The sequence below is a fragment of the Mangifera indica genome, chromosome 2 (assembly GCF_011075055.1).
Source record: "Mangifera indica cultivar Alphonso chromosome 2, CATAS_Mindica_2.1, whole genome shotgun sequence".
In the NCBI taxonomy this organism is placed as follows: Eukaryota; Viridiplantae; Streptophyta; class Magnoliopsida; order Sapindales; family Anacardiaceae; genus Mangifera; species Mangifera indica.
The window spans coordinates 14,274,545-14,290,133 of record NC_058138.1 but is presented as its reverse complement, the minus strand read 5'-3'; the positions used below and the strand labels follow the sequence as shown (position 1 = coordinate 14,290,133).

The 15,589-nt window shown below is 32.7% G+C and overlaps 1 protein-coding gene across 2 annotated transcripts; it reads left to right on the top strand.

The window, feature by feature from the left end:
• Positions 1-5,851: 5,851 nt before the first annotated feature.
• Positions 5,852-15,123, top strand: LOC123209285 (zinc finger CCCH domain-containing protein 55-like). Of its 2 annotated transcripts, none has more exons than XM_044627208.1 (9): positions 5,852-6,966; positions 7,354-7,536; positions 13,222-13,401; positions 13,493-13,572; positions 13,774-14,028; positions 14,122-14,275; positions 14,389-14,609; positions 14,711-14,752; positions 14,849-15,123. In XM_044627208.1, the coding sequence occupies exons 1-7, from the start codon at positions 6,035-6,037 to the stop codon at positions 14,579-14,581; spliced, it is 1,977 nt and encodes a 658-aa protein (XP_044483143.1). In that variant the 5' UTR covers positions 5,852-6,034; the 3' UTR covers positions 14,582-14,609; positions 14,711-14,752; positions 14,849-15,123. The 2 variants fall into 2 exon arrangements, with proteins under 2 accessions (XP_044483143.1, XP_044483141.1); XM_044627206.1 differs by having other exon boundaries at positions 5,855-6,966; positions 13,490-13,572.
• Positions 15,124-15,589: the final 466 nt, after the last annotated feature.

Below are 15,589 nucleotides of genomic sequence, written 5' to 3'. Positions count from 1 at the left end.
TAAATGATCTTTTATCAAAAAATAAACACTTTTTCAGTAATACTTAAATATTAATTATGGGTATTATTATTTAGAATTGTCCTCGAGTTTTTAATATATATTTTTTAAAATGTTTGTTTATTAATAAAATATATCTTTTTTAAATTGTTTTTAGCTTTTTGATAATTTTAATACCAATAAATTATCACCAAAGGACTATTTCCTACTCAAGTTTTAGTTGAATATCAAAAATACATATATGATAGATCAAGAACCCAAATACTCTCCTATAGACTAACTTTTGCTTGAATTTTATGTTAGAGTGAGGGTAAAATTGTTATTATACTATTAAATTTAAAATCCTAAAATTGTATATTATTTCTCCCTCTTAGTTTAGAAACTAATAATTTTCTCTCATAATAAAACTTTGAAAAACTATAATTTCCCTCTAGGATTTTAATTTTTCAAGTAAGCCATCGATCCACCAGAATCCAGTAGCTCAATGGTGGAGGAGAAGTATCTAGAAGCATTGACACTTCTAGATGAGACATCGTCGTCCAAATCGATACTTTTGGATGATGATACGTCATCCAGATTGATGCCTCGTCCTCCAGAATCATCAATCTATATGATGATGTGCTTCTGAATGCTTTTTCGCCATCGTTGAACCACCAGATTCTAGTGGATAGGTGGCTCACCTAAAAAATTGAAACTCTAGGGGAAAATTGTAGTTTTTCAAAGTTTTATTATGAAAAAAATTGTTAATTTTTTAAACTACTGGATGAAATGATATAAATTTTTAGAAGTTTAAAGTTTAATAGCAAAATAATAATTTTATCTTTGTTTTTAACAAAAAATTCTAACAAAAATTAGTTTATAGGTGGATGTTTAGATTTTTGAATTCTCATTGGTATGTTTTTGAGATTTAACTAAAACTTGGGTGGGACATAGTGCTTTGCCCCATAAATTATTAGATACTTAGTGTAGTCATGATTTGGCCTTCTTTAAAACTATAAGGGACCCAATTCAATTAAGATTCCAATTAAAAGGAGATCAGGAAGTATTGGTGATGATTAGCGCAAGGACAATAATACTCCATTAAAGGTACTGTAGCAAATTAATTATTTAGGATAAGATTTCTAAGCAATTATTATTTCGATAAAACTATGTATACACATATTTAATATATAATTGATATATTATTATATTACTAGATAATTTTAAATTAAAAACAAAATGACATTAAATCATATATATATATATTGTTTCCCCCTGAGACTATTGGGAGGTGTCTCTTTTACTCCACTTATTACGAAAACTTACCTTCTATTATTTTAATACACTGACGTTGCCTTCAAACCTTCATGAATTATAAAATGGAATCAAGAGATTAATTGGTAATAATATAAGGAGGGTATATTAGTTACTTTCAGAGTTATAATTTTGTTTAATAAAACTATATATATATATATATATATATATATATATATATATATATAATGATATGTCAGTATAATATTGGGTATCATTTATTTTTAATTTTTTACTATCCAATCATATGGTGATATAATATTATTTGTATACAAAAGTTATACGCATAACATTCATATTAAAAGCAATTAAGATGCACAATGTTATTCTAAATTAATCTAACAATTTTTATACTGTAATTTATATTTTGTTTAATTTTAATATAAGTTTTAATTTCAAAATATGATATCAATAATTAATTTTCTCATGTTTATTTTGTTTTTTTTCTTGAATTATTTTCATCTTTGAAGAAGCACAAATGATTTGCCTAAATTGTTAACAGAGAGGGCCTGGGCTGGGCAGGTTTAGCCTAGGCGGTCCAACCTATTTAAAATCTAGTTATAAGGCCGAGGGCATTGGAACCTGGATAAGACTCTGGCCTAATAAAATTTTCTGCACCCTCATCATTAATTTCTCGATATTAAAATCCTAAAATTAAATGATTGACATATCATTTATACATTATATATATAAAAAGATATATGTATAATTTTATTATAATAAATAGGTATAAAAATTGAAAAAAAATAAAATTATATGTATAAATAAATTATACAAATTTATTTGTATAAACTGTGGTAATAACCTATAATTGGGTAGTATAATTACTTACTTTTTCTCTCATTTTAAAATCATTCAATCTGATATTAATATATCGGATTGTATAAATAAGTTTGTACAATTTATTTGTACATATAATATTACTTATTGAAGATACCAACTCTTAGTTCCCTTCATCGACCAATTTTTTTAATCAATAAAATTATATATACCCATTTTTAATACATAATTTATATATACGTATGATATGTCATTATATAATTAGATGATTTTAAATGAATAATAAAATAATATCTAATCATATAATTATATATAATTTATGTACATAAATTATATATTAAAAATAGATATATATAACATTATTCAACTATAAAACTCTTTTAATTATTCTCATAATTTTATAATCGAAAATTAATCCTAAGTAAATAAGGATATGGCCATCAGAAGTTAAAAGATAAAGAATGCAATGAAGAGTTGAGAGATTGAATGAGGATGAAATTTGTGTGTTGACCCATCATTGAAGATAAATTTTAGTTCCTCAACTCAAACAGCCAAGTCAAAAGGGAAAATTCCACTCCCCCGTTCACTCTTACCCAAACATGAATAATTATTTATAATAATATATTATAATATAATTTAATAATTTTAAATTACTGATAAAATAACACTTAATTATATAATAATATATAATTATTTATATATATAATTTTATTGTTATAATATATTGTAAAGTTATAGACTTAGATTCTAATAAGTTATTTTGTTATTTTATATAATATATAATTGGGTTAATATCGGTTATACATTTAACAATACAAATAATTTCATTTTTATCCTAATTATTTTTCTTCTTCATCATCTTTCTTTTTATTTTAACTCATTTATTTTTTAGATACCAGAAAACATTTAGGTGCGAGTCTAAGCATCTTAATTTAACAGAATGAGCAGGTGACAATGAGATGCACCATTAAGTGGCAAGGGCAATGGGTGTGAGGTCCTTGCAATGTAGGTTCAATAGTCCAAACCCTTCCAACCTTCATCTTTTTTTGTACTCAATCAATAGTGAGACTATGCATCTTGGCTTGACAAAATCAAGAAAATCCAATCAAATTGTGGTCGGTCCAGTGTTGTGAGAACGGTGATACATAATAGTCGATTGTTCTAACATAATTCTTCAATGTTTCCAACTTTTGACATTGATCTAAAGACTTTTCAACTTTGTTCATCCATTTTCGACTTTGTTCTTATATGTCCGACAACTTTTTATGACTTTCCAACACTTACCTTCAACCTCTTGCACTATTCTAAATAGATTGTCAAAACTGTTTTCTTGTTTCTTTTGTCGGTCTCTTTATTTTTGATAGTGTTTTCAATTTTTCTAATTTGTGACTATATATATATATATCAAAAACAAATTATTATTTAATTTAGAAAATATTTTTGTTTTTTCATCAATATTATTAAAAAAAAAGTATAGATTTTATTAACAATTTTAACTGATGAAGGGGGAAATGTAGTTTCCAATTTGAAAGGTGAAAAAAGGATTCATTAAAATTTGTATGAAAAATATTATTTAATCTATTTAAAAATAATCGATTATATTGATATTTAAAATAATTAAAGGAAAAATTGAATTATATGCTGACATAAGGAAAGAGAAGTTAGAGTTTTTCTTGATCTAATTTTGGAAATAGAAAATACACTTTCTGCATATAAGTGGAGTCGATGTGTACGTCTGCAAAAAATTAAAATCTTTAAAAATAAAAATAAAAATGAAAAAGAGAAAAAGGGAAGAGAAAGTGACAGCACACACGGTCTGTTGTTGCAGTCCTTGACAGTGCTCTTTGTTTTGGATATTCTTATTATTACTCCGTCTGACGTGTCTCTCTCTCTCTCTTTTTGTTTTTTTTAATTTTAAATTTATTTATTAATCTTTGCACTTTTTTCAGTGCCTCACTTTATTATTCCTCTGCTCCATTCTTTATTTATTTAAAATAAGGGCCGATGACCTTATTATCGCCCAAATATTAGTCCTTTTTTATGTTTTTATTTATTAATTTTATAAAATTTAAACATTTATTTACCTACTAAATTTTATATTTAATATTAAAAATAAAATTATTTAAAAAATAAAAATTATCATATTTTTTTCAAAGATTCAAAAATATAATAATTTTCTCTCTATCCAAAATTTAAAAAATAATAAATTCTCTTTTAAGGTGTCAAACTCCTTTTCTTCAGTGAACATCTCCTTCTCAGTCATTGATATTCTCTCTCTTGATCTCTTTGTCGCTCTCCCTTGTTATTATCATCTCTAATAAAGACAAAACCATCTTTGTTGAAGATGAGAAGAAACATTTTTATCTCAAATAAAGACATTTCGTCTTCGTGAACAATGTTTGTCCAGAATAGTGAACAACTTACAAATCATTGCACAATGTGAAAAAAATTGAACATTTTGATCAAATTTTCAATAAATTTCACACTGTACAAACCACCGAGGAGGGTAAGGAGATGTCGAAGGACTTGCTAGAGTGACTTATCGGAAAGAACAGTAATTAAAAACAAAGAATCAATTTTTGGAAGTATAAGTATAATATTTTGAAGTTTAAGAGAAACGACTATTAATTATAAAATATAAAAATCTTACAAACCCTAGATGGTACGGTGAAAAAGTAACTTTTTAAAATTAAATTCTAAAAAAAATTATTAATTTTTAAAACTAAAAATAAAAATAGGGATAAATTATATTTTCTTACTGTAATATATTGTTTATTCATTGGATTATTGGGTGTACAAAAGGCAATTAAAGCACACGTATTATAGCTTGTTGATAATTTTCCTTCACAAATACTGTGTGGAGGGGCTCGAAATCTAAGTGCGAAATCCATGAGAGAAGCAAGTCTAGTACAATATGAGAAGGCTGTGGTGAGTACAAAGAAAAGTGAAAGATTCCTCTGATGAAATTTACTAATTATGGATTTTTTTACCAAGATTCTAAGTAAATTTGTGTTTCTATCGCTGTTAAAACAAATTTTAGAAGAAAGTTTGATGTACAAATCTCTTGTACTTCCTCAAGACACCTAATTGGATATTTAACGAGTGTTTTTAGTGTTCGATATTGAAGAGTTGAAAAAAGATATTTCATTGAATGATCTATGATTGACGACTCTTACATTCACTAATTCACAAGTCGTGAATGACATTTTGACATGTGTCTACCAAATGTTAGCAACTCAAAGGCAATTGTTCGCAATCTTATTTTCGTAAAAACTCATGTTAATTAGGGATTTTCAAGCCAAATTTGAGGGTTTTTTTTTTTTAAACATTATACTTTGTTTTTCTTATAAATGCTCCCTAAAACTCTAAATCTATTTTATATTAAAGCAACATAATAAGTTTATACTATCTATATATTCCTAAATATTAAAAATAATTTCTACATTAACAATAAACCAACACAATAATAATACATAAACTTTCTAATTTAAAATTTTAACAAAATTGACAGATACACAAATTTAAAGTTATTTTCTCTCTTGATAATGCCTTCCTTATTTAATATTGTGTTTTGGAGTGAGATATTACAAATATAATAAAATTATATATGTTTATCATATATATATATATATATATATATATATAAATAAATATATATTTAATATATGTTATCAAATAGTTAAATAATTTTAAATTAAAAATAAAATAATATATATATATATATATAGAACATTGCGCCTGAAACTAATATCTAACTAACGTTTACAAATATGATTAATTAATTTAATTAAAAATCCCTTTGTTTTTTAATTTTTTTTTTTTTGGAGTACAACAAAAATCAAATTAAAAGAAAACCCTCAGAGAACTCAACCGCACTGCCGCTCCTCCCTCTTTTCACCTCAACATAACCAGAAGCCACCCAGCAAAGCAAAGAACTTGAAAAGGAAAAAAAAAAAGGACAAATATGGATGAATTTGATGCAACAAGCATTTTGTTCAACAAAATCAGAAGCTTAGAGCCAGAAAACGCCTCAAAAATCATGGGCTTTATCCTCATTCATGACTTTAAAGAAACAGATTTGTTGCGTTTAGCCTTAGGCCCTGAAACCCTTCTGCAATCTTTGATTATCAAAGCCAAAACTGAGTTGGGACTTTCGGCTAACACTTTATCTGCACCCACGTCACCTTCACCTAGCCCCATTGCTCTACTGGGCAACGCGGCAAACAACAATGTGAACAACAACCCATTTGGTAAACTATCTCCTAGAGTTGCCAATGGGTTGCGTGAGTTTGCAAAAAACTCATCTTTATCTGACCCAAAGTCAAGTCCTTTCCTTTCTTATGAAAACATACGTGCAGGGCCTTCTTTGTTGCCTCCACATCTAAAAAATGGTGGGGTTGTTGGTGAGAGTGGTAGTGACTTTGTAGATGAGCTTCAGTTTAATGATTATCTCTCATTTTTGGATGAGTCATCAAAAAATGAGGACTTTATTGGTGGGAGAAGTCAACTGGGTTGTGAAGGGAAGTGGAGTGGGGATGTGAGTAACGTAGATACCCATTTTCATAGAAGAAGTTTCTCAGCTAGTGATGCATGCTTTAGTAGTGAGGATTCAAATTTCAATGTTGGTTATAAGCCTTGTCTTTACTTTTCTAGAGGCTTTTGCAAGAACGGTGACAATTGCAAGTTTGGTCATAGCCATTTTGGTGAGAATGATGGAAATGGTTTTCTGGTTGGTTCTCCTAGCAAAATGGAGGGTATTTATCTGCAACCTGAAGATATGATGAGAATGAAAGCAGCTTTGCAGCAGCAGAGATTGGCTGCTTCACAGTTTGCGGCCGGGGTTTCGCCACCATCGCCTTATGACTTTCTGATGCGACAACAAAATGATACCCAGAGGTATAATAGAGATGCTCTTTTTTTTTTTTTTTTTTTGCTTTTTTTACTCTATAACTGTGTTTTGTGTAGGTCTACACATCAGTATGTTTTGATTTTGGGGAAAAAATGACCAGAAGAAGGCATACCAGAGATGTCTCGTTGAGCCTTTTTGCCTTTGTGTTGCCATATATTTGTACAACTATACTGATAATTTGTTTGAGTTTGTTTTGGTTTTTAGTTTGGGTTTTGGATTGGTGTCTGTTGTTTTTATGGGATTTGCAGATTTAAAGGATTGGACAGGCTTTTCACCAACTTATCTCTATCTGTGTTAATACAAATGTTTTTGTTTTGAGGTTTAGAACTGTTTACTAACTAGTCTTGTTTTCATGGCATTTTGATTTATCATAGAGTGGCTGCCACAGCACTGCTGTTAGGTGATGAACTTTACAAGTTTGGCCAGGGCCGAGCAGGAAGGAACGACTTTCTAGCAATGGGATTGGGAGAGAAAGGGAGCTCAGCAAATAGACAGATTTACTTGACATTCCCAGCAGATAGCACATTTAAGGATGAAGATGTTTCTAATTACTTCAGGTATTTTTCCACACTTTATCTTTATTTATTCATTTTTTTCAGAGTATAACTCTTTGGTTCATTGACGACAAAGTTTACAATGGTGTATTGATATAATGCTGCATTAGAATGATTCATATTATCTCTTACTTGGAATGGGGCTGAGAAGTTCAATATATGTTCAAAAAAATTTTTTCAGTGAAGAATGAATTTTTCCTTAGGCTAGAAGCTTATGTAGTTTGGGACTGCAGCCTGTAATTTCATGCCATTTCTACTGTGCTGTTAGTCTTAAACCCTTTTAGTCTGGACATGGCCTGTAATTTTCCACTATCACTACTCTGAAATTAATCATGATATTTGAACATCAATTTTTAAGTAGCACTTCCCAATTCTTGGCTAGGATGGGAACTCTTGGTGGAGCATGAGATGCACTTGTAGTTTTTATTTTTTTTAAATGCTGTGAATTTACTACTATCATTTCTAGTGGCAATTAAACATTTATCCACTTCATTTCACCTTTTTAAGATAGCTAGCTATAGTAATAGCTATTTAGGTTTGTACCTATTATATTTATTAATATAGTTGCCAGAACTTCTCTGTGGTGCTGTTGATTATATTTGGCCTCCATTTTACTGATTTTTGCCTTTACAGTCTTTGCAAATAACTTATTTGTCACTATTCATCTTTTTTAAAAGTTTGAAGGCTGCTGAACCCTTGTTTTGATGTTTCACTGTGATGGCAATATACCTCTTTGCCTTTGCTGGATGAGTATTACAAATTTCAATTTGATTTTTATTCAATACAATTCTAACTAAGAGAATCCACTGTTGATTTATTGGGCAGCAAGAACTGGCATTATGTTATCTATAAGAAATTATATTAAAAATTCAAAATTTTATCATTAATTGATAAAAAACATAGGTTGAATAATCTTTGTATGGTAGTTATTAAATAGCTACAATCTCTTGCTTTCTCCAAAATTTTATTTCAGATGGATTTCCTTCTTAACTCAATTTAAAGTCACTGCATATAAATTATTATAGTCCTGCACTTTGAAGTTCACAGTTTGTTGTGCGCTGAGATGTTGATTATATGCCACAAAATATGGAGTATGATTTTGAGTAGAAGCACCCTTGTACGCATGCTCATGTATGCTGTGCCTTCACACTGTTTACATTTTACAATCTGGTTTAAATAGAAAACTAGATGCCTAACTTCTAGGTGTATAAAAGGCTAATTACACAATTTATGCTAATCTATTCTATTATGGAAAGAACTAAAATAGCAAGTAAATTTCTGTCATATCTTTTCCTAAAAACATGAGATCTGGTCAACTATCTTCTTCAACACTCCCCCTCAAGCTGGTTTGAAAATATCTCTCATTTCCAGCTTGGACACCAACTCATCAAATTGTCTTCTTGGAAGGCTCTTCGTAAGAATGTCTGCTACTTGTTGTGCAGTAGGCAAATAAGTCATGCATATCTGTCCTTTGTCAATTTTTTCCTTGATAAAGTGCTTGTCAATCTCCACATGTTTGGTCCTGTCATGCAGGACTGGATTGTGAGCTATAGCGATGGCAGACTTGTTGTCGCAGTATAGCTTAATTGGAGAAGTTAACTTGATATTTAGGTCTTCTAATATCTGCCTCATCCAAAGTCTTTAACTTCAAATTCCTTTGCCAGCAACTTCTTAAGTCTGTCTATTTCACTGTCATCATCCCCTGTTAGGATAATATCGTCAACATACACAATCAAGACAGCTCGTTTTCCCTCACTAGAGTGTTTAACAAATAGGGTATGATCTCCCTGACTTTGTCTATACCCTAGTTTTCTTACTACTTCTCCAAATCTCTCAAACCAAGCCCTTGGTGATTGTTTTAGTCCATATATGGACTTGATTAGTTTACATACTCTCCCCCTGCCAACTAAATGCTCAAAACCTGGTGGTGGTTCCATAAAAACCTCTTCATCTAGATAACCATTTAGGAAGGCATTTTTTACATCTAGTTGATGCAATGACCATCCAAAATTTGCAGCTAAAGAAAATAGGATTCGAATTGAGTTTACCTTAGCCACAGGTGCAAAAGTCTCTTGATAATCAAGACCATGTGTTTGTGTAAATCCTTTAGCTACCAAACGTGCTTTATATCTCTCTATGGACCCGTCAGCTTTACATTTGACAGTGAATACCCACTTGCATCCCACTGCCTTTTTTTCTCTGGGCAATACAACACTTTCCCATGTGTTATTCTTCACTAGTGCATTCATTTCCTCCATGACTGCCTCTTTCCACTTAGGACACTCTAACGCCTCTTGTATGTTTCTAGGAATAGAAAGATGAGAAATTTTTGAGGTAAATGCTTTATGTTCACTAGACAGTTTGTGGTATGACATGTATTTGGCTATAGGATGATTAGTACATGATCTAACACCTTTCCTAATAGCAATTGGAATGTCCAGATCTGTGTCAAAAACTCTGGTATTATGCTCTGTATTTGACTCTGTAACTGTTGGACCAGAATTAGTTTGAGAGGAAAAATTTGGTTCAATAGTAATAGAGGGATTACCTGTGTTGTGTAGCTCCAGACCAGGTTCCATGGGGTTAGCTGATTGACTTTGGCCTTGAGTTGAAGGATGGTCTCTATTATTTTGATGTCTCCTTCTGGTGTAAACCTGTATCTCGGTTGTAGGGTCCTCGTTTAGTACCTGTGATGTTGTATCTCCCCCTGTAGTTGGCAAATTTTGACTCAGAGAAATTGTCTGATCTGTAGGGTTTATTTCTATGGGTTTATCCAAAACACTAGGGAGATGAGGAAGATAAGGCACAGGTGAGCTAGCACCAGTACTGGTCTGATCCTGGAAACTTTTTCCAGTACCTGTTCCAGTCCATGCAGCTTCATCTTCAAACACCCTGTTATACTTCTCCCCCTGAAGATGATTTTCAAAAAATGGTTGTCGTTCAAGAAATACAACATCCATACTAACCTGTATTTTCTTAGTTTTAGGATTAAACACTTTGTACCCTTTTTGGTTAGTTGCATAGCCTATGAAAACACATTTTTCAGCCTTAGGAGCAAGTTTTGATCTACCCACATCTGTAATATGCACGAACACTGTACAACCAAAAACTTTGAGAGGTAAATTTGAGTGCAATCTATTGTCTGGAAAGAATTCCTTTAAACAACTCAAGGGAGTTCTATGATTTAGGACTCTAGAGGGAACTCTATTAATCAAATATGCAGCTGTTAGAACTGCATCTCCCCATAAATAATGTGGAACATTCATAGCTAGCATGAGGGCCCTACTAACCTCAAGAAGGTGTCTGTTTTTTCTTTCTGCAACCCCATTCTGTTGAGGTGTATGACCACATGAAGATTGATGTTGAATGCCTTTTTCAAGTAAAAATTGTCCTAAAATTTGATTGAAGTATTCTTTACCATTATCGGTTCTTAGAATACTAATTTTGGTTTGAAATTGTGTTTCAACCATATTATAAAATATTTTGAACAATTGTTGAACTTCTGATTTTTGTTTCATTAGATACACCCAACATAGTCTAGTGTGGTCATCAATAAAAGTCACAAACCACCTTTTGCCAGATAAAGAAGTGATGTTACAAGGCCCCCAAACATCACTATGAATCAAATAGAAAGGTTTTGAAGCCCTATATGGTTTTGAGTTGTATAACTGTCGGGTACTCTTAGAGAATGAACATATATCACAATGCAAGTACTGATTTTTTAATTTCTGGAACAAAACCGGAAATAAATGCTTTAAATAAGGAAAACTAGGGTGACCTAACCTATAATGCCAAGTCATTATTTGCTCTCTAATTGAGAGAGAATTTACATCACAAGATAACCCTACTGCTTGATCTTTTCCTCCAAAATAATAGAGCCCACCATCTTCTCTAGCACTGCCAATCTCCTTCCCCAAGTTCCTGTCCTGAAAAACACATTTTTGAGGTGAGAAAATGACTAAACAATTGGAGTTTCTTGATAGCTTGCTGACTGACAGTAAATTACAAGACAGATTAGGAACATGCAAGACAGATTCTAAGGTGATAGCGTTAGAGATTTTAACAGATCCTTTCCCTGCTATAGGAGTGAAGCTACCATCAGCAAGTCTGACCTTTTTGTTACCAGGACATGGAATGTATGTGTGGAATAGAGAAGACATGCTTGTCATGTGATCGGAAGCACCTGAATCAATGATCCAAGGTGTGTGATCGGTGAGACTCAAAAAACTGGTAGATAAATTACCTGTGTGGACAAGAGAGCAGTTAGGAGTTGATGAATGGTTTACTAGTTTCAGGAGCTGATCTATCTGTTCCTTTGTGAGAGACACTTGTTCTGCTGAATTTGCATTAGGGAAACTCCTCTCCCTCGCCTTCCAATTTTCTGGTTTGCCGTTTAATTTCCAGCATGTCTCTCTTGTATGGCGAGGACGGTGACAGTAGTCACACCAGACTTTCTTCTTATCTTCTGGTTTGCGAGCAGCAGCTTTAAGAGCCGTATTTTCTTGTGAAACCAGGGCTGAAGTTTCAATAGAAGCAGGTACTGGCTCCTTTTTCCCTAACATAACAGACCGTCTACTCTCCTCCCTTCTAACTTCTGCAAACACCTCATTTAGAGAAGATAAGGGACGTCTGCCTATAATGCGACTCCTAACTTCATCAAACTCTACATTCAAACCTGCCAAAAAAGAATATACTCTAGAATTATCCACTTCCTTCTGATAATGAGCTGCATCAGAAGGATCCTTCCAAGTATAGTCTTTAAAAATATTCAGCTCCTGCCATAACCTCTTCATTGCTGAGAAATACTTTGTCACAGTCTCATTTCCTTGCTTTAATTCTCCAAGTTTCAGTTGCAACTCATAGATCTGAGATTGATTTCCCAGATCTGAGTACATTTCTGTCAAGTTATCCCACAACTCTTTGGCTGTTGAATATCCTAAGTAGGTTGCGCTTATATCTTCCTCCATAGAGTTGGTAAGCCACGCCATAACCATTGAGTTTTCTGCCTCCCAAGTTGCATATTCTGCATCCTTCCTGCCTGGTTCCTTCTTTTCACCAGTCAAATACCCAATCTTTCCCCTTCCGCGGATATACAAGCGGACAGATAATGACCAGCGATGAAAATTGTCTCCATTAAGTTTTAAATTGGAGATTCGGACAGTATGTTGATCGGTTTGATTTGACTGGTTTTCTAGGTTGGTTGTCATTGTGGGGTCTCAAAAAATAAAAGAAAAAACAGCCTAGATCTCAGAGTTGAGAACCTAGCTCTGATACCATGTTAACTTGGAGAAAGGTAAAGTAAAATTGTATTCACACTGTTTACATTTTACAATCTGGTTTAAATAGAAAACTAGATGCCTAACTTCTAGGTGTATAAAAGGCTAATTACACAATTTATGCTAATCTATTCTATTATGGAAAGAACTAAAATAGCAAGTAAATTTCTGTCATATCTTTTCCTAAAAACATGAGATCTGGTCAACTATCTTCTTCAACAGTTCTCTTGTCTTTTTTCTGGTTTATTATAGACAAAATGGGATGATTATTTTGGCTGCTGTGTTAATTGGACCCCTTTCTTTCTTTGTTCTTCAAAAAGTCCATGGCCCTTGAGAATATGTTTACATTTCAGGATCTTGATTTTGAAAAATTTGACCAAGATTTTCTTTCCTCTGTTTTTTGTTTTAAAAGCACTTTTGGACTGGTGCAAGATGTGAGGATCCCATACCAGCCAAAGCGAATGTTTGGTTTTGTCACATTTTTCTACGCAGAGACTGTAAGACGCATTCTGGCCAGAGGGAATCCTCATTTTATATGTGATTCACGTGTGCTAGTCAAGCCGTACAAGGAAAAAGGAAAAGTTACAGAGAAGTATGGCGTTCTATGTCTCCTTTGTTATTTCATTCTTTTTCATCATCATCTGCGTTGAAGTTTAAATTGTTAACTGAAAATATTTCAGAAGGCAACAGCAGTTTGACAGGGGGAGTTTGTCACCATGTTCAACCCCTTCTGGTGATTCCAGAGATTCATATGACCCTCTTGGTAAGTAAAGAAGAAAGCATGCATTTTCCCCAGTAGTTACCCTTTTAGTGGCTTGAGGGCTTCCAGAAAGAATGATAGGAATGATAGTGCTTATAATAACTCTGTGTTATAATATGACATTTCATTTCATTTCCTCACTCCCTTTATTTTCTTAAATAATTAAGTAATAGAATCTCATATTCATTTTATCTCCACTTACAGGAGCAAAGGTGTTCTTCAAAACACAGGACATGCTGTTGAGAAGAAAATTTGATGAACAACTTGAGTTGCAGCAAGCAATTGAATTCCAAAGGAAAAGGTTGTTGAATCTACAAGTGCCAAATTTGACAAATCAGCCTATTAACCATCACCAGCATAGTCTGTCCATCGGCAATCCTGTCACCTTACCTGCTTATAACGATATCAACCATAATCTCATTCTTCGAACTGGTGGTATCAATCAAGAAGTCTTGGAAGGTATTTTTTATTTTATCTTAGTTATTTGATACCATTTGATCAATTATGAAAAGCTGGGAGAAGTTGGTTAGTTATCATTTTTTGGTGTCATAGGTGGTAGCTCAAATTCCAATGTTCCATCAACTGTTGCAGCTGGTACAGAGCTATATGCTCAGCTAGAAGTGGATGAAGCTTGTCTTCAGAAGGATGGTTCTGGCGATAGGAAGGAGGAAAGCTCCAACCCATTAGGGTGTGATTTCCATGAACGGTCTGAATTCAAATCTTCCTATTGTATATTGCTTTATGTTTTCAGGGTTGCTGGTTTATGCTTCTCTTGATTTTATCTCCATTCCCATCTTGTTTTTCGTTTTTCCCCTTCAGAGGTCATAGTAGTAGCATCGAGCTCACTCTCCCTGATAACCTCTTCGCTTCAACGAAAAAGCCAGCCGAGGGTAGCACACCCAACTTATCCCCTGCCATTGCAGTCAAAAGCACTGGAATCTCAGCCACACCATCTTCTGAAATTAATATAGAAACGCCCAATACTTCCGTGACTGACATGGCTTCACATTGATATTTGTTTCTTTTTCAAATGCCAAGGTGCTTTCACTTCTCAATATATTATGTTTTCTCTCGTAGTATAATAACAGTAATAGAATGTACTTCATTGTAATTTAGATACGCTTTCAATTGTCTCCTCAGGTTTTAGGATGGGCATGAAGCTATCAAAATGTAGGTAATAAAGGTGAGCATTGCCAACATGGATGATTATAATCATAACTCTGCACTTTTCAGGCCAATTTTCGGGTATAATCTGAAACGCTTTTCATTGTTCATGCAGAAAAATAGAAAAACATATACAAAGAAGAAGAATCCTCTAAAGATGTATAGCCTAATTACCTGCACTGAAGATCAGTAGAAGCATCAATACAATACTACTAACAGCAAACGCATATTGGATACATAAACGGTAGATGAACTGATTCATGAGAGTAGGGTTTTTTCCCTTTTCTACTTTCTAGTTATGTATTTCATTACACAGACTACAAGCCTAAACTAGAAGGGGTTAAAAACTCTTATTACACAGTTGTAAATACATAGTTTTCCCCCTTTTGCTATCCTTCTGTTTTCTCTTGTAATGTTGAAAAAAAAAAAAAAAAGACTGAAAATGAGCTTTGTCCAAGGAGAAACCCAGCGAGTCTTAAGGAGCTGAGACAGGTAGTTTTTGATGCACCATCCCCTGACGCTAAGCAAGAATTTTGGAATATTGACTGATTTTTTATGCACGATGCCACAATGCACCCAACATCACAACATTGTCCTTTGATATGAACCTTAGGACCTTCTATTTGGGGTCCTAATATATTATCATGTTCTGCAGCCTCGGTGTTCACGTGGGATGGCGAAGATTGCAATGTCAGACCCTGCATTTGGGATACTAATACATTACCACATTCTGTAGTCTTGGTGTTCACGTGGGTTGACAAACATTGCAATGTTGGTGTCACCATTTGTGCTTTGCACGATTGTAACTGAGAGATATGATAATGATTCTGATATCAAAAGATATAAATTTTAGGAG

Excerpts from the sequence above, each read along its gene's own strand:
- LOC123209285 (XM_044627206.1), top strand. The coding sequence starts at position 6,035 with ATGGATGAATTTGATGCAACAAGCATTTTGTTCAACAAAATCAGAAGC. Across the intron at positions 7,537-13,221 it reads GATGTTTCTAATTACTTCAG|CACTTTTGGACTGGTGCAAG; the intron begins GTATTTTTCCAC and ends TTGTTTTAAAAG. Across the intron at positions 13,573-13,773 it reads AGATTCATATGACCCTCTTG|GAGCAAAGGTGTTCTTCAAA; the intron begins GTAAGTAAAGAA and ends CTCCACTTACAG.